The following is an 18,559-nucleotide window of genomic DNA, read 5'->3' as shown; positions in this document are numbered from 1 at the left end:
TGGCCCAGACTCCTGCCTCTGTGCCTCAGTTTCCTTGTCTGTAAATCAAGGATGACAGTCTCTGTCTCATTGTGTTTTTTTTTTTTTTTTAAAGATGACTGGTAAGGGGATCTTAACCCTTGACTTGGTGTTGTCAGCACCATGCTCACTCAGTGAGCGAACCGGCCATCCCTATTTGGGATCCGAACCCGGGGCCTTGGTGTTATCCGCACCGCACTCTCCCGAGTGAGCCATGGGCCGGCCCTCATTGTGTTGTTCTAAGGATTCTAGGAGATAACATATACGTGCTGAGCACTGTTAAAAGACTATAAAGTGGGCGTCTTGGGAGGGTGGTCAGGAACTGTGTTGTGAAGGAGGGTTTAGGGGAAAGATGAGGGCTGCCCAGATTATGGAAACATGACTGGGCCAAGCGTGGGCCAGGAACAGGGCCATTCTAATCCTCCCCCTAAAACTCTGGTGCTCTGCCCGGCAGATGGAAGCCATCGGGAAGCTTTCAGACGACATGCGGCGGCACTTCCGCACAAAGCTTCGGAACCTCTTCACCAAGTTCATCCGCAAGTTTGGGTCTGTTCACTGATTGGGGCTGGGGGTGGGGCAGGCAAGGGGCTAAGGACTTCTGCTCTCGCCAGGGACCCTGCAGAGAAGAGGCCCTGAACACCACCTTCCTCTGTGGAGTCCTCTCTGGTCAGTGCCTCTTACCATCCCTTCTTTGCCACCCTCAGATTTGAGCTGGTGAAGGGGCTGCTACCTGTGGAGTACCACAAAGTCCTGGTAAACATCCGGAAGGCTGAAGCCCGAGCCAAGAGGCACCGTGCCCTGAGCCAGGCTGCCATGGAGGAGGAGGAGGAAGAAGAGGAGGAGGAGGAGCTCACCCAGGGCAAAGGTGACAGGTGAGACCATAATAGGGTCCTGGGGACCTGGTCTCCCCCAACCCGGAGCCTGCCCAGGCAGTATCTGTTGACCTGAAAAGAAACTGAGACCAAATACATATAGCTAGGATTTATTGAGCCAGTATGACAACTGCAGGCAGGGAGACACATAGATCAGGTATCCCTGAAATGTGTTCCACAAAGAGCTAGCAGAGCTTAGCATTTTATAATCACAAGGAGGGGGAGAAATCAAAGGGGAGAGGCAGAAGGGCAGCCCTCCTGATCTTTACGGCTTTCTGGCACCGTCATGGCTGCTTCTAAGTAAAATGGTCTTATAACATTTTTCAGGACAGGTGGACATGATTGCTGACTGATCCCAGATCTCCCAAGGCACTATAATTTAGCTGACCTAGTCAGAGCAGATTCTTTTGGTTATCACCTCTGTACCCTGCCTCTCCTGGAGCACTCTGACTTGGGGCTTCTCTGTCCTTAGCATCGAGGAGATTTTGGCTGACTCGGAGGATGAGGAGGACGACGAGAAAGAGGAAAGAAGTCGGGGCAAGGAGCAGCGGAAGCTGGCTCGGCAGAGGAGTCAGGCGTGGCTGAAGGAGGGTGGTGGGGACGAGCCCCTCAACTTCCTGGATCCCAGGGTGGCCCAGCGAGTCCTGGGTGAGCAAGAAGCGGCTGGTCCCTGAGCTCAGAAAACAAACTTGCCTTGGTGCTGGGTTCTGGGGCGATTGGTAGGGGTGGCTTCCACAGCAGGACAGGGGGCCGGAGCTGAGAGGCATCCATTTGGGGCACAGACCTGGGCTCGGTGGGTCTGATGAGGGTGAGTGGGTTAGGACTGGCCTTCCACCTCCTCATACCAAACTCTGCCACACCAGCCACACAGCCTGGGCCAGGCCGGACCAAGAAGAAGGACCATGGCTTCAAGGTGAGCGCTGACGGCCGGCTGATCATCAGGGAGGAGGAGGATGGCGACAAGATGGAGGAAGAGGAAGGCACCAGAGGTGGGGCCCCACCTATTTTGGGAATGCAGCCGCTCTGGCTCATCCATTCATTTATTTGTTCACTCGTGTTCATTTGCTCATTGATTCAGTGACCACTTGTTGAGGAAGCGTAGGTAAAAGCAGATATAAAAAGCAACTTTCTCAAACATTTTGAGTTTCTCAAACTTTTTAAACCACATTAAGAAATCTTTTTATGTTGCAACTAAGCCATTTATACAATACATGTATAATTCTAACAAAACAGTACTTCTTACCATGTCTGATGCACTGCTGTTAGTCTCTCTTCTATTCTGCTCTGGTTCTTTTCTTCTCTTCTTTATTTTTTTTTAATGCAAACTTGGCTGAGGCCTTGAAGCTCCTGTAGAGATGAAAGAGCCAGACTCTGAGACTCTCGCAGCCTCCCGATTCCAGTGTGTCGTGTTGTCCAGGTGGCTCTCAGGCATAATATCTGGGAGTCCTGCTTAGCCTTTTTCTCTCCACATATCTATCCATTAGATCACAAAAGCCTGGTCTTCTAAAAAATGCCCATCTTTCACTGGCCTTGATTCCCACTGCACCTCCTGGCCAGTGCTCTCCCTGCCTCCCTCTCCTCACTCCAGAATGGGTACAATACCAGTGCCTCCCCCGCGGGTTGCTGTGAAGATGAAGTGGCGTGACATGTGCAGCACATGTATGTGCTGGGTGTGAATGTGACCGGTGGTATGTCCTTGTCTGGTCTCCTCTGCCCCCCTCACCCCATTACATTCTCCAGTCCCTGGTCTCCCTTGGAGATGGGTATTCCTGAGGCCAAGAATGCCTGCTCCCTCTTTCTGCCTTCCCGAATCCTCCCTGCTCTTCAAAATCCAGCTCAAACCCTTAGTCATCCTTCCACAGAACCTCAGCCTTCAGGCCTCATTGCCCCAGAACTCCTGTAAGGCCCAGGGACATGCCGTTTTTGTTGTCTTTTGGTTGTTGATTGACTTTGCCTGAGTTTCTCTTCCTCCAGCTGGTCAGTTTCACATGTCTTTATACCTGTATGTCTCCACACAGTGCCCAGCACACATAGGGGAAAAAAAGAGGTTTTCGAGCAGGAGAGTGAAGCAGTCCTTCTGGCAAAGTGGGGGTTGGGGGGTTCCTGGGAGAGTGCCTGACTCCCCAGGAAACCTGGGGCTTTCTTTGAGTCTCAAAAAAGTCATATTCACCTCAGAAGCGGAGTCACCACTTCCTTGAGGGGCCATTGTCCCTGGGGCCTAAGATGGGAAGGAGAAGGGGGCAGTGTTTAGGAGTTTCATCTCCCACAGGAGGAGTACTCGGGTCTGGGGGAGGCAGTTTTCTGGGGCTGGAGTTGGTACCCCCTCAGGCTGGTGAGCCAGGAGGAGGCAGGAGGAAAGGGTGGCTTCTGGGGGCTCCCCAGGTGCTCACAGGCCTCTCTTTGGCTCCAGGTGAAGATGAGGAGATGGCTGACGTAATGGAAGACATGGGCGTCAGGAGTGTGAGTAGTTCCCCCCAACCCCATAGTGCCTGGCCTGCTGCCTGAGTGCTCGGTGAGGCCTCAGGGATGTGCATGGTGGACAGTCCATGTGCACGAGAGCTGAGATGGCTGCTGTTCCGAGGGGCAGGAGGAGGCTTGGATGCTCCTGAAGCACCCTGTATGTCCTCCAGTGTTGGCCGGTTATTGCTTGTCTGTCCACTGAGGGCACATGCTGTGTGGCTGCAAGGGCAGTGGCTGCCTGTGTGCTCCAAGCGGGAGGCTCCTGTGGGGCAGGCTTGCCCCTGGAGGAGCATGCACTGTGTGCCAGGCACTGAGCTGAGGGCCCCACCTTACCTCACCTCATCCTCACGGAGGGGAGGGCCTCTATCATGCCCCTTTCCAGAGGGGTGTGCAGGGGGTAAGTAGCCTGCCCAAGGTCGCAGGGCTCATTAGATGCAGACTACAACTCGAACCCTAGTTTTCCAGTCTCCTGAGCCCAGGAACTTAAGACCCCCTTGCCACCACGAACCCTGGTGAACTGGCAGGGCTGCCTCCTGGGATGGAGTGAAGACCGCTGCTACCTCCACCTGAACCAGCAAGGGTGAAGTGGGCCCGACCCATCAACTGAGACCTGTTGTTCACAAGCCCAGTGAACAACATTTCTGGGGTATCCTGGGACAGTTTCTTCCCTCCCTGTCCCTCCAGCCTGTGCCCAGCCCATCCAGCCTTCTTGGCCTCACCCTCAGGCAGTAGGAGCCTGAGTAGGAGTATAACAGTCTTAGCAGTGAAGAGGCAGGCTCCGGGTTCCCATCTTGGCTTCAACCTAACCTTTCAGAGACTAAGTTCCTGATCTGGAATGCCTTTGAGAAATAGTGGTGTTAGGTCTGCTTGGAAACCCTCATAACCTTCACTGCTTCCCGTGTAGCCTGTGCCGCTGTGGGACAGCTCCAGGACAAACGTCCAGTTACTGAGGGTTTTTCTTTCCTTGGTCTGAAATCTCCTCCATAAGGCCTACTTTCAGCCACAGTCCAGTCTTCCTTTCCAGGTGACACTAGTAGTCTGTCGAATGTATGTATCCAGGTATAGACTGCCGGGGCTCAAGTCCTGGTTTATAGCCAAAGTGCTTGGCACTTAATGACACTAAGTAAGTTGCTATTTTTTGTGATCATTATTAATTTTCCCTGGGAATCTTTTTTCTGGTTAGAGCCTTACCGGTTCTTTCAGCATATCTGCATATTTGGCTTTGCAGCTGCTTGGCAGCCTAGTCTTATTCTGGCTAGGGAGAAATGACCTCAGCCTTCTAAGGATGACCCCCTTGCTCAGAGCAGAGCAGGACTGAGCAGGTGCTTTATCTTAAGGAACACAGAAGGCCCTGGGGTGGCCAGATTCCATAGTAAGCACCTACCACCAAGATCCCCAGAGGCTCTTTTGTATGGCAGTTGCTGAGACCTGCTCTTGCCCACACCTGTGGGAACATGTGTAAGTGGCAGCCTCAGTTGAAGGCCAGTGGGCTGGGCCAGTCTTGACCAGGCACTGACCCAACCAAGAACAAGCTTGGCCATCATCCTCCACAGTGCAGCCAAAGTCACACTTCCTCCCAGTGTCTGCTTCTCTACTAGGAGCCCACCCTGCTGGGCCTCAGCCCATGGAACTCATGTCCCCTGTTCCCTGGGCACACCCTGTGTGTGCTTCAGCCTGTTCCCTCTGCTCAGGCTGATCCCTTTACCTGGCACACCTGCCTCCTGCCACCCTGAGCCTGCCTCTAAATCCCCTGGGGAGCTGGAGTCACAGGAATCCACAGTTTCAGGAGGCTTCCGGGGCACAGTGGCACAGACACCCCTCCCTGCACAGCTTGCCTCTGCCGGCTGATTATTAGTACAAGGCTGAAATGTCCTGGCAGGTTGGGCTGCTGTCACGCTTGCGGTTCCTCCCTTGGAGCACCTAACACAGTGCCTGGCACTCAGTAGGTGCTCAGTCACTTCCTGTCGAACATCCCTGGATGAGTCCACGTGCCCCATTGCCTGTGCTCATAACTGCTGGGATGGTGGTATTTTTTTGTTTGTTTTTTGTTGGGGTTTTTTTGGTGACTTGCCAGTAAGGGAATCCGAACCCTGACCTTGGTGTTATAACACCACACTCTATAACCATCTGAGCTAACCGGCCAGCCCAAAGGACAGTAACATTGTTGAGGGACTGTGACAACTGGTTTGAGCAGAAGTCTCCCATCTACATGCGAGCCCTGGGGCACAGGAGCTGGATCGTGTGCCCTGTGTCCCCAGGGTCTGGCTCTTAGTGGGGAATCACTGAGTGAGTGACTAATGGGGAGAGTGGAGTGGGGTTTGTGTGAGGTGAAGGACTGGTAAAGCTGTTCTCTTTGAAGAGGCCAAGGACCTCATTGTCCTTATTAGGAAGTCTGGGGCTAAGCTGCCGTCAGGGTGCTGGATGGGCAGTTGTAGCTCTGGGGCGGAGCTCAGCGTGGAGAGGCCAAGCAGGAGCAGCCGAGGCAAGCCCTGCAGTCAGGGCGCAGGCTAGAGCCTCACCACTGCACTACCTGGCTGTGTGATCTCGGACAGTTACTTGCCTCCTCTGGACCTTAATTTCCTCATCTGCAAGTGGGGATCGAGTGCTTGGCAGAGGGTCTTTTGTGCTCATTGCGGGTTACTGCTGCTGTTGCTGTTATCATTGATGAGGACAATCACATCCCCTTGTTCACTGACTTCCTGTTTATTACTTCTTTATAGAAAAAGCACCAGAAGCTTAAGCATCAGAAAGAGGCTGATGATGAGGAGCTGGAGGTGCCCCCTCGGTACCAGGGTGAGGCTTCCACACTTCTCTCTTGGGACATACTGATCCCTGTCCCCTGCATTAGGCAGAGGAGCTCCAGGGAGAGGCAGTAGAACCATGAGGTTGCATAGTCTGGTTAAACTCAGTTGGCACCAATGAAGATTGGTAGGTATGACACTGAAGACTGGGCTGGGGGCCAAGGGGGTCTGGGGGTAAGGGAGAACCTGGGGGTTAGAAGATCTGTGCACGGAACCCCCAGCTCTTCCCCACCCACCCAGGCCTTCCGTGAGGCTTCAGCCCACCCCTTCCCCTCAGAGCTGTTTTCCTCTCTTGTCCATCCCCAGAGCTCTAACCCTGAGTCAGGCTAAGTTTGGAGAGGCCACCTAGCCTGTGTTGAAGGTGGGAGTTGCGAGAATTAGTACTGGGTCCAGCTAGAGGGTTCCCCTTTATATTTGTCTCTGAGTCCCCAGGCTGTTGCACTCCCAGAGCAGCTGCTAGAAGTACCAAGGTAGCTTCTCCTCTGCTTCCTTCCTCCCATGGAAGCCCTTGCAGAGCCCCTACCCCCAAGCCCTTGCAGCAGAGCTCTTGCTGTGTATCTGGAGATGTGGGGGCTCCTGTGGGAAGTCTCTGATCCCAGTAGTGGGTGTGTCCTCAGAGCCCCACAGTATCCTAATCCAGGTGGAGAACCTGATGGTTCATGTGGCCCCCACAGGCCAGGACCCAGCTCTCCCGCTGTGCTCTGAGACGGTGTGGTGCCAAGTCAGAGGTGCCGGTTGATGAGGCAGGAGGTGTGGGGTCAGGACTGGTTGCCTAGCTGCTGCTTAGCTGTGTGACCTTGGTCCGGTTACACTGCCTTTCTGAGCTTCTAGTTTCCCATCTATAACAAAAGTGGTTCATGTTGGTCATCTCAGAGAGTCCTGAGTCTGCATTATAGAATTAAACATCCATGACTGTGTTGTCCAGGCTGGAAATGACAGCTAACCTTGGCCAAAGACCTTGATCTCTCTAAGCCAGAGTCTTCACATCTGTACAATGGGATAAATGGCTGCCCTTCTATGTCACAGTGTTGGTGCAAAGCCTAAATGAGATAAGGGTGGGAAAGCTTAAAATGGCTTATTTTACACATGAGGTTAAGAGGCTCAGGAAAGTGAAGAGGTCAGGGCTGTAAATGGCAGAGCTGGGAGTTGAACCCAGATCTGTCTGACTTCAAAGCTCTTGTTCTTTCTCCTAGAACAAATGGAGCATGTTTAACTTTGGAGAATGTGGGTTATTTTATGTTAGTGGAGAATATGTGTGTCCTGAGAGGTCGCTGATAGGCCTCTGAGGATTCTGGGTCACACCGAGAAGCCCAGTGGTCTGTCAAACCACTGAACAGTCCCTCCTCAAGGAACGTCTTTGTCTTTGCTTAGTAGTGAACAGAGCCAAGTTCCTGGCCTTACCTCCGCATCGGTTCTCTGAGAGAAGGTGCCCCTTGGCTTCTAGGAGGAGGCTTTCCCTGATTCATGGTCTCTGTGTTCTCCCTGTAGCTGGAGGCTCTGGCATCCATCGCCCTGTGACCAAGAAGCCTGTGCCTGGGGCCGAATACAAGGCCAAGGTAAGATCTGCACATGGTGACACAGGGTCTCCTGGTACTGGACAGGTGCCAGGGTGGGGCAAGGAGGAATGGGCAGCTGTGCCCATCACCGTCCCAGAGAGGTGCCTTTGTGGAGCCAGCTGAGGCCAGGGAAGAAACAGGGGCACACCAGGGTCTTGTTGGCATCTCAAGGTGGGGACCTTGTTGAATGGCCTTCCAGGGCTACAAGAGCTCTTTAGCACCACCTAAGGCAGAGAATGAAGGAAGGCAGCTATGCTCACCACTATACCACCAACGCGCTCGGCAGAGAATGAAGGAAAGGGAGGATATGGACCCTGTCCAGGCAGGGGTGGAGGGGAACCCCACACTTCTGGCTGACTCTTTGTCTCTGATGGGCAGAAAGCAAAGGGTGACGTGAAGAAGAGAGGTCGGCTCGATCCCTACGCCTACATCCCCCTCAGCAGAACCCGGCTCAGCCGCAGGTATATGGTGTTGTGCTGATGTGGGGGCTCGGCACCACAGGGGTGGGACTGCGAGCTCAGTACTCTAAGAAGGAGGGCTTTCTTTCTCACTAACATTCACCTACATGTTGACTGTCTGTACTACTGACTAGAGCTGCTTTTCTATTTAACATGATTTTATGTCATACAAACATTTTCTAGTACATACGTAGTTTACACAGTCATCATTTTAAATAGCTTTGTGTACTTTGCTTTTCTAATCCCTTTATTGGTGGGAAATTAGAGTTGTTTCCAACTTCAGCTATTCTTAGGGGTGGGCGTGAGGGCAGGTAAGGTACAGTGTGTAGGAGTGCTTTGGAAACTAATGTCACTAGGGAAATGGTGTTCTAAACTTCAGTCACAAAAAAGCTTCTGCTGAATGGAAGGTCCCTTTAGATGGAAGGATGTGTAGAAAGAGTGAGCTTTGACCTTCTCTGTACATATGTTAGAGGAGGAATGGAAGGGAAGGCTGTTTCTGGGGGGATTGTGCCAGATTGGAGTTACCACGTCATGTCACAGCTGTGTGGAAGCTGGAGCCGCACATGGTCTTCCAGGTTCATGAGCTGCCCACTGCCTGGCAGCTCCCTTCTCCCCATCCCTGCTGGTGCTGGGATTGAGCCATCATTTGACATTATGAGGAGGGGGGCCACCTGTTCTCAGCAAGATGTGACCCCTCTGTTCTTTATCCCTGCAGGAAGAAGGTAAAGCTGCAGGGACAGTTCAAAGGCCTGGTGAAAGCTGCCCAGCGGGGTTCCCAGGTGGGACACAAACTCCGTAGAAAGGATCATCGGTCCTGAAGCCCCAGGACCTCTAGGCAGCCTGAGGCCCCTTTTCAGCCCCAAAGCTGCCTGTTCACCAGCTCCAGGTGCTCAAAACTCTGGCAGAGCCTGGACTCAGAGTGACTTGTTGGAACCAGGGCATGGCTCCCAGAGAGATGGCTAGGATTTTGGAAGCTCCAAATGGGAACCAACCTTTAGAGATGTCCCTGGCACCTGGAGATGGGAATGTGGCCTCACTGCCTCTGAGTAGGCCCCATGATGCAGCTGTGCTTTCTGCCCAGAGTGGCCATGAGCAACAGAGCGGTGATCTTCCTTTTCCTCCAGCTGCTGGTAGTCATATGGCACTCTCAGTCTGCCGTGGCCTGGATATGTGAGATTTACTATGACCAGACATAGAATAAACAAGGATCACTATGTATTATCCCTAGAAACACTGTGTTTCATATCCTTCCCTTCCAAGTGTAAGAACAGTATTGGTTGTTGACAACAGTGGCTTGACCCCTTCCTGTCCAACTCCTAACACCCAATCCAGGGCATAGCATGATGCTTTGCCCACAGGTCAGGCTTTGGAACTTGCCCAGGGGAGCCCACCTGTGTGAGGAGGGCTCCCAGACTTCACTTTGCAATCTCAGTCAGAAAGTGACTTTGGGGGGCCGAGCCTGTGGCGCACTTGGTAGAGTACTGTGCTGGGAGCGCGGCGACGCTCCCGCCGCGGGTTCGGATCCCATATAGGAATGGCCAGTGCGCTCACTGGCTGAGTGCTGGTCACGAAAAAGACAAAAAAAAAAAAAAAAAAAAAAAAGAAAGTGACTTTGGGGGGTTAGGAGGGGCAGCAAATACTCCGGGGCTGGTCTTGAGCTGTGGTTGAACACCAGGGACTCAGGAGAAAGAGGAGGCAGCTGCTGAGAGCTGGTTAGAGCTGCACCCTTGGCTGTCCCTGGGCACAAGTCTCTCCCCAGCATCTTTGTCCATTGATTCAACAAAGTGTTTACTGAGCCTCTCCATGTGCCCAGTGCAGCCTGATTCATCCATCTCCCTGTTTCCCCACGTTCTCTTTTTCTCAGACAAGGGGATCCAGTTATGCTGCAGTGTGCTTCCCACTGGTCGAGCTTATCGTTGGTCTGGAGCAGAGAAGGGAGTGGTGCAGACCTCCCCTGTTCCTGCAGTCACTTGTCCCAGCAGCCCAGGGTCCCTCTTGTGTGCTTTCCTAGCAGGCAACCAGAAATCAAGAACCCCAGGACTATCTGCCATGCCTCAGTATGAGGAACGTGCTTTGTCCTCTGGCACTTGATTGATACATTTTTCCCATCTCAGATTCTTCCCATGTGAGATGAGACCACACACACACTAATAGTTTCCATTCCAGTTAAATGCATTTGGCTCTGATAATGCTCCCAGGAGGCCCTGTGTACCTTATGGCAGCCTGTCCCACAATACTGTTCCACTCATTCTGAAAGGGGACCCAAGTCTTAACTGGATCCAGTGCCCCCAAGATTAGGGCATTTCCTCCCAAGGATTTTTGACTAGAAAGCTGAGAGGAACCACATATCGCCCAGAGATGGCACTGTTTACATGCCTTACCCACAGAAATAAGGAATTGGAGAGCCATCAAGAAAGGTGGTCAAAAGAGGTGGCTATGAGAGATTTGCAAATGTGATCAAACCATGACCCCTGTTATTACATTTCTGGACACAATGTGGGTCAAATTAAGCCAATCCCAGTCCTTTTCTGTTTCTTTTCTCAGGAAATGTACCCATATGCACCAGGAAGCTTCATGTAAAGTAGATATGAGTATGAACCAATTTCTAGTATTAGTATCTTAAAAAAAAAAAAAATCATTTTGAAGCTAACCTGCTTGTTAAAGCATGTTTTCCAAGGAGATTTGTTTTCTTTCAAAGGTGGGAAGGTTAGGTGACCTAGAAAGGTTGGTGTTAGTGATGTGCCGAACACCATATTCTTTTGGAAGTAGACTTCAAATGCTAGTTATCTTGATGAAGGGGCAAGAATTAATCTTCTGCTCCAGAAACTTCAGGTACTTGAAACATCTGTTAAGAAAATCGATGCTGCTGCCAACCCCGTGGCGCACTCGGGAGAGTGCGGCGCTGGGAACGCAGCAGTGTGCTCCCGCCGTGGGTTCGGATCTTATATAGGGATGGCTGGTGCGCTCACTGGCTGAGCGCGGTGCGGCCGGTCACAAAAAGACAAAATCGATGCTGCTTTTGTTTTAATAATGGGGGTAAAGGGGAATCTTAGGAGTGTTCATCAACACAAGATTTATTCAGTCTCAGGGCAAATAGAAAAGCTGAGAGCTTCCACCAAGATACAGATTTACTATTTTAATTTCATTATGCTTTTGACATTGTCAGAACTGGAGACTTTTTGGCTTTCTTTTCTGGGTTCCATCCTCTACTCATTCTCAGAAATGGAATACAGGTCTTACCCTGCCTTACTGTACCAAAACAGCAACCCTTATGTTGGCCAAGGGAGTGGTCAATCATTGGGGATTTGCAAAGGCAGTCTAATCACATCCTTGTCGTGCCACTCTGGGCACGGTGAGTCAATCCAACCTCTTCACTATTTCCCTCCTTGTGATTGTGGCAGAAGGCCTAGTGGTGACCGTCCTAGCAGTTCATTCCTGGCAGTGACCATCTTATTAGGTCTGCAGTCTTATTTGTAGCTGATTGGCCCCAGGAGAGATGTTTTTCTGTATTTGCAATATATGAGAAAACTGCTTATGATGTTCAAGTAGCCTCAGTCCCTTCCCCATTTTCTTGGTAGCTATGCCCTTCAAAGGGTATTTAAAAAATTAATATGATATTTCGCTATAAAAGTAATAAAGATTCACAGAACATTTGGAAAAAACAGGAAAGTAAAAGCAGGGGCTAGAATCCTTCCACCAAATTCTAACTTAACCCTAATGTATTTCATTTCTGTTTTCTTTTTTTCTATACACAGGGCTATTTTTTCAAATACAAAAATATAGGTTTTAATTACAAGTTTAGGGGCTGACCTGTGGCTTACTCGGGAGAGTGTGGTGCTGATAACACCAAGACCATGGGTTCGGATCCCTATATAGGGATGGCCGGTTAGCTCACTTGGGAGAGCTTGGTGCTGACAACACCAAGTCAAGGGTTAAGATACCCTTACCGGTCTTTAAAAAAATAAATGAATATAAATAAATAAATACAAGTTTATATATATATATTTTAATTCCTTGCTGTATGCAGGAATTTAATGCCATCACTAAGTGCTAGATCACGTGCAAAGCAATATTTAGAAAATGACATGATGACCACTCTTTGTTCTATTTTTGATATATATTATTATGAATAGATAAGATGACTGTACTCCAGAAAATAACCCTGATTTGGGACAATGTAAGCTGGTTTGCCATTTCCTGAAATTACGCTTAATGTAGCTCCTGCCATTAGAAACACTTACCAAGCTGTTAGAGGATAGCCGAGTCATCCAAGGCCAGGGCTGCAGTGGCAGGTTCCTCCCTCCCGTTTCAAACTCCACTGACTGATCATGGAAATGCCCGGAGTGGGATTTTGAGGCAGTGGTCAGTCATCAGTAAATATAGATTTGAATGTGGGTGGAGATGGGGTGGCTTGCTGTTGCACATTCCTTCCAGGGCTAGGGTCTGCAGATCAGGTTTGCAAGTCTAAAATCAGGATTGATTTGGTTCAGAGAGGAGAACAGTCACAAGAGGTCTAGTAAAAATTATAATTCATTAATTTGGAATGAGAAATATGAGTGTCCAAGATATTCATGGTAACTGCTCCAAATATACCTTGCATAGAAAGTCAAAATTGGTGGTTTTAGCATAAAACAGGACAAATATCATGTGAGTGATAAGATGAGTAATTCATTGAAGTAGGACAGTTTTATCTCTATAGGGATATACTGCAGATGGGGCCCCATTCTCCTAGCAGCCTGTTGGGGCCATCCCCCTCCATCCTGGTTCATGCTGCAGAATGGGGCAGATCCTTCCCTCTCCCATGTCTTCTACACTCTTTGCAGCTGAGATTTAATTAGGCTTCTGCTTCCTTCACATGCAGCCTTTCTGGATTGAATTTCCAAGCCTATGAAATTCAGCTTCACCAGAGAGACATCCTGTTCCCTCTGGGAGCCTTGTACAGATAACTAATCCTATCCATCATGTGTTGACTTGAAGGGTTTAACTTCCAGAGGGCAGCCTGATTTCTAAATTCCAGGGATGTCACCCTGAAGACCCAAAGGTACCAATTACAGAGCTGAGAATTTTAAGTCAGAATTTCAGAGAGGATCTGAGGCACTGACGACAGGCAGGTGGATTTGTGAATGGTGCCAGGAATAGCCTGTTTAGTCCTCATGGCTCCACCGTAGGTTCTGCAAGCTCTTGAAAAGTCTTGCTTTTAGTCAGAGCTGTTGCTATGCCATAGATCTTGGACTTGAGGCCACTGAGCCTGAATTACATACACAGTAGATAACCAGCCTGCAGTTGTAAATATGCTCATAAAAATGACAAGGTGCAGTATTACCCCAAGCAGGTTTTACATGGCCATGTATATTGATTGGATCATTGTGCAATAATACTTATCTAAAAATGCCTTCCTTAGTCATTCCTGCAGCTAGTTCAACTCCTCGGAAGCAGGTGGGGTGCACCTCCAAAGCAAACACTCATAATAATCAACTAGCAAAGCTGACATCTAGTATTCTGGAGAAAATTGTTCCCTGCCCATATGAGGACTATCACATGGGTCACGTGGGTCCCCTTCCTCAGGACTTCACACAAGGGCCTGGCATCTGTTATGTGCATAGTCAGTTACACCTGATCCACACCTGCCAGATTCGAATCTCCTGCACAGGTACAGTGGCAATTACAACTCGCCCATACAGAGCTTTCCACTTACCAAATGCATTCACACCCACCATCTCTTTTGATCCCTGAAACACTTGCATTATGATTATGGTTATCGTGATCCCCACTTTGCAGCTGAGAACACAAAGGCAGAGAGGATGTGTGGTTTGGGCAGAGTTATGCAGGTGACATAAGGCCTCCAGAGTTCAAGCCCATGCTGCCGCAACCTGCTTAACTTAGCCCCAGGGAGAACACAGTGTAGCAAAGAGAATGGCTGTGAATTTCCAAATGCTGTGTGAGATTGGGACACCAGTGTCTGATTTTCCATTCATTACCTTGCCAGCTCATCTTTCCCAAACCCCTGCATCTCTGGGGTGAAAACCAGTTACAGAACAGGTCTCTTTGTACTAGGTGAGAGGAGGTTGGATCTGTGCCAGGGTTCACTTTCTTGACATGAAAGGACAGGGCAGGGCTGGGCTGGATATGTCTTCCTTTTCCCCCTTCAAGCAGGGGAATGTAGTTGGCCTGCGAGACTTCTTTCCCATCATTTTCTTCTTACATGTCTCTCTCTCTCTCTCTCTCTCTCTCTCTCTCTCTCTCTCTCTCTCTCTCACTCTCACTCTCTCACACACACACACACACACACACACACACTTTCTTTGTATATTTATTCTGAGCAGAGATCTTCCAAAAAAACATTTTGTGAGGCATGGGAAATACCACAGTAAGCAATACAGACAGGACCCTTGTCTTTACAAAGTTTATGAAGAGGTGACAGATCAAATAAAGAAAGAAAGCAATAAAACATGTGATTGGAATAGTGCTGTGAAAGTTTAGCATGGATGCCATGAGGGGACCTGACTGGACGAGGGGCCCATGGAAGAAGGGCTTCTTGGAGTGAATGACATTGGGCTAAGACCTTAAGGGTAGCTAGGCTTTAGGGAGGCAAACAACCAAGGCTCCAAAATTTCCAGATAGCAAGCATAAGGGCAGCAATCTGGTTGGAAAGTGGGCTTGGGCTGGACCTGTCTTGGAGCTTGTTTGCTTACTGTTTTTACATAGATTGTATGTTTAGATGTGTGTGTGGTTGGGGGTGGTAGGCAGTGCTGCTAAAGTTCCTCCACTTTGGGGCCATGCTGCTGCAGGCAAAGAAGGAGAGAAAGAATGTTCCAGACTAAAGAACAGCATGTGCAGAGGCCCTGGTGTAGAAAAGAGCCAACAGTGGTCCAGGGTAGTCCAATCAGGGGTGCAAGGAGGAGAGTGAGGGTGGCCAGGCTGGAGAGGCTGGTGGTGGAGGTTCTCAAGGAGCCCTGAAATGTCCTAACTCAAATTGGGGGTGGGGTGGGGGAGTGTGTTCATAGGAGACTGACCTGATCCTATTTTCTTTCTTTTTTTTTTTTAAAGACCACTGGCTGTTGTGTGGGTGATGGATTAGAATAGGGCAAGAGGAAGTGAAGAGACCTGCTAGGAAGCTGCCGTTAGCATCCAGACAAGGGGATGGTACATTAGGCTGAGGTGGGGTGGTGCTGGGGGTTGCTGTGGTGAGAAGTGGCTGTAAGTGGTATGAACACTGCAACCTGAAGTTCAGTGCTGTTAGTGGAGGGATCATCTGTAGAGAGAAGACCCCTCATGTACTAGACCACCAAGGCTGGACACCATTCATTCAATCAGTCAACCACACATGTTTATTGTTGCCTCCTGTGTGTCAGGCACGGAGCTAGGCACTGAACAAAGCAAACAGAATCCCAAGCCTTCATGGGGAGATTAAATAAATACATCATTTTAGCATGTTAGATGGTGATAAGTGTTAAGAAGAAATATGAAGTAGAAAAGGCGATAAGGAGTGCTGGATGGGAGAGAGGGATGGTTTCAACTTTAAATTGGATGATCAGAGAAGGTGGTTAAAGACTTGAAAGAAGCGAGGAATTGAGCCTTTAGATAACTCCTTAGGTGGAGGAAGTAGCAAGTGCAAAGGCCCTGAGGTGGCATGTTCTTGGTGTTCTAGGAAAAGCAGCTGGAAGTGAGAGAGTGAGAAGGAGAATGGTAGGAGATGTGATCAGGAAGTGAACAGGGGCCAGGCGGTGTGGGGCCTTGTACACCACAGTCCTTGTACAACCCTGTAAGGACTGTGCCTTTTCCTTTCAGTAGAAAGGGAAGCCACCAGAAGGGGTGAACATGAATGTGAACGTGAATATGACCATAGGGGTCACATTATCTGACTTGGGTTTTTCAAAAATCACTGTATTGCTGTGTGGAAAATAGACTGTAGAGGAGCAAGCGCAGAAGCAGGGAGGCCAATTAGGAGATTAGTCAATTATCCAAGCAAGAGACCAGGGTGTTTGCAGTGGGGTGATGGGAGGTGGTTGGGTTCTGGATATATTTTCAAGCTAGCGACCACAGGATTTGCTGAAAGATTGGATGTGGGGTGTGAGAGGAAGAGAGGAATCGAGGATGGGCAACTGGAAGCATGGAGTGGCCATTAACTCACTGAGATGGGGAAACTGCAGATGGAGCATTTGGGGGCAGGAAAGTCAGGAGTTCAGTTTTAGATGTATTGAGTTTGAGGTGGCTGGTAAACATCCAAGTGGAGACGGAGGATCTAGGGCAGCTGGATATACGAAGCTGCAACTCAGAGGAGAGCTCCAGGCTGGTGTGTGCATGTGGGAGTCATGTGCATGCACGTGTGTGTGCTCACGCATTTCTAGCAAATACTGGGATATCAACAAGTGAGTGAGTGTAGACAGAGAGGAGAGCATATCTAAGGCCTGAGCTTGGAAATGTCCAGCAGTAAGAGCAGATAAAGGAATAACTGCTAGTGAGTAGAAAATACAAACAAGGGGGCTGGCCGTTTAGCTGAATTGGTAAGACCACGTCAAGGGTTTGGATCCCCTCACCGGCCAGCCACTGAAAAAAAGAAAGAAAAGAAAACACAAAACAAAAACAGCAGAAGAGGTGTCTTGGAAGATAAGTGAAAATGATGTTTCATGGAAAAGGGGGTTATTAACTGCATCGGATCTGCTGAGAGGTGTAAGATGAGGATTACTGGATTTAGTAATATGGATGTCACTGGTGAGGAGTTCTGTGAACTAGGCAGTTCAATCCAAACTTCTCTCTGAAGTTCAACTAAAAAATAGTAGGATGAAACATTAAAAAAGACGAACAAAACTTTCTTAAAAGCAACGAGGGCCGAGCCCGTGGTGCACTCGGTAGAGTGCTGCGCTGGGAGCGCGGCGACGCTCCCGCCGCGGGTTCGGATCCTATATAGGAATGACCGGTGCACTCACTGGCTGAGTGCCGGTCACGAAAAAACGACAAAAAAAAAAAAAAAAAAAAAAGCAACGAAGAGCTAATAGGATGGTGAGGAATTACCTGACAGAGATTCAGGGGCAGATGAGAGGGAGCCAGAGAGGTGAGCCCTGCAAAAGAGAAACTTTTGCCTGGGGGTGGGAGGGGCTGGGGAGTGCAAATTAGGGAGAGGCTGTTGTGAGGCTGAAGTACACTTTTGGTGGCCTCATGAGGCAAAAGGGACAAAAGGTAGAGTCTGGGAACTACCGAGAGTGGAGACCCAAGTAAATTAAACACACACATGGGTTGACTGGTTAACTCAGTTGGTTAGAGCCTGGTGGTGGTAACACCAAGATCCAGGGTTTGATCCGTGTACCGGTCAGCTGCCAGAAAAAAAACACCACCTCCACATACATACCCTACCCACTGTAGGCCAGGACTCTAAGGGACCACAACCTAGGAGTAAGGGTAAATCTCTGAGGCGTGTCACACAGACTTGCAAACTACCATCCTGTCATCTGGGTGGCTTGGAAATCTCAAAGCTAGTTCTTGGAGTAAGGTGGTTCTGGACAGCTAATGTCCCCAGGTGCCTGGCAGAAACAAACAGAAGTCCTCTGTGGAGGATGGCAACATCATCCTGGGTCCCAAATTATTTCTACAAACATTTTTCAAATACTATGTCCAATATTCCATCAAAGATAGCCGGATCTGCTCGGAGACAGTAAAGCATGAGTAAGAAAAAGCAGAAACAATGAAGAACAGCCCCCACTGTATTATTTTTTGTCTTTTTCTCAATAGGGATCATTTCTTGGTTGCTTCCCCAGCATCCACTTTTCCCTCCCCAACCCTTTTTAAAATTTTTTGGTGGTGGCTGGCCAGTATGAGGACCTTGGTGTTATCAGCACAACATTCTACCAAGCGAGCTAACTGGCCAGCACCCCAACACTCTTGATTTCAGTCCAGGTAAAATATGATACTGGAGGTGCAGACCCCACACTAGCTCTAGGTGTAGCGCACATGAAGTGTCTATGGAGTCTGTCCTGTCCACGGGATTGGCTCTGGAGTAAGCATGTGACCTATGTCAGTCTAGTGGGCAAATCTCAGTCCTTCTGAAAAAGATGCTGGTCCATAGACTCTCTGCTCTTGGATAAGGAAGCATGTCCCTCTAAGCACTGCTGGCTGCTTCAGTGAGGGTAGCCAGCTACAGGATGAAACTGACACCATGGAAGGCCAAGTAGAGAACTAGAAAGAAGCTGGGTCTTTGGTGACATGATTAAGCTGCTATATGAAGGTTCATCTGAAGCTAGACCGAACTCTATAGCATCACTGTCCAATAGAAATATAATGCCAGTCATCTATGCAAAGTTCAGCTTTCTAGTAGCCATATTAAAAAAGTAAAAAGAAAAAGGTGAATTTAATTTTTATAATATTTTATTTAACCTAATGTATCCAAAATATTATCATTT

At 49.3% G+C, this 18,559-nt stretch overlaps 1 protein-coding gene across 2 annotated transcripts in view; it reads left to right on the top strand.

Moving 5' to 3' along the window:
* RRP12 (ribosomal RNA processing 12 homolog) overlaps positions 1 to 9,396 on the top strand; it is a 32,818-nt gene extending 23,422 nt beyond the window's left edge. For both annotated transcript variants that reach the window (XM_063101990.1, XM_063101989.1), the window contains 9 exons: positions 473 to 564; positions 723 to 890; positions 1,363 to 1,538; positions 1,754 to 1,879; positions 3,301 to 3,350; positions 6,071 to 6,143; positions 7,640 to 7,707; positions 8,086 to 8,168; positions 8,881 to 9,396. In XM_063101990.1, coding sequence (XP_062958060.1) covers positions 473 to 564; positions 723 to 890; positions 1,363 to 1,538; positions 1,754 to 1,879; positions 3,301 to 3,350; positions 6,071 to 6,143; positions 7,640 to 7,707; positions 8,086 to 8,168; positions 8,881 to 8,983 — 939 coding nt within the window. In that variant the 3' untranslated portion in view covers positions 8,984 to 9,396. The remainder of the gene's footprint in view (positions 1 to 472; positions 565 to 722; positions 891 to 1,362; positions 1,539 to 1,753; positions 1,880 to 3,300; positions 3,351 to 6,070; positions 6,144 to 7,639; positions 7,708 to 8,085; positions 8,169 to 8,880) is intronic.
* Positions 9,397 to 18,559: the final 9,163 nt, after the last annotated feature.

Source organism: Cynocephalus volans, chromosome 7 (assembly GCF_027409185.1).
Source record: "Cynocephalus volans isolate mCynVol1 chromosome 7, mCynVol1.pri, whole genome shotgun sequence".
Classification (NCBI taxonomy): Eukaryota; Metazoa; Chordata; class Mammalia; order Dermoptera; family Cynocephalidae; genus Cynocephalus; species Cynocephalus volans.
Note: the sequence above shows the minus strand (reverse complement) of the source record. Positions and strands in the feature narration are given on the sequence as shown.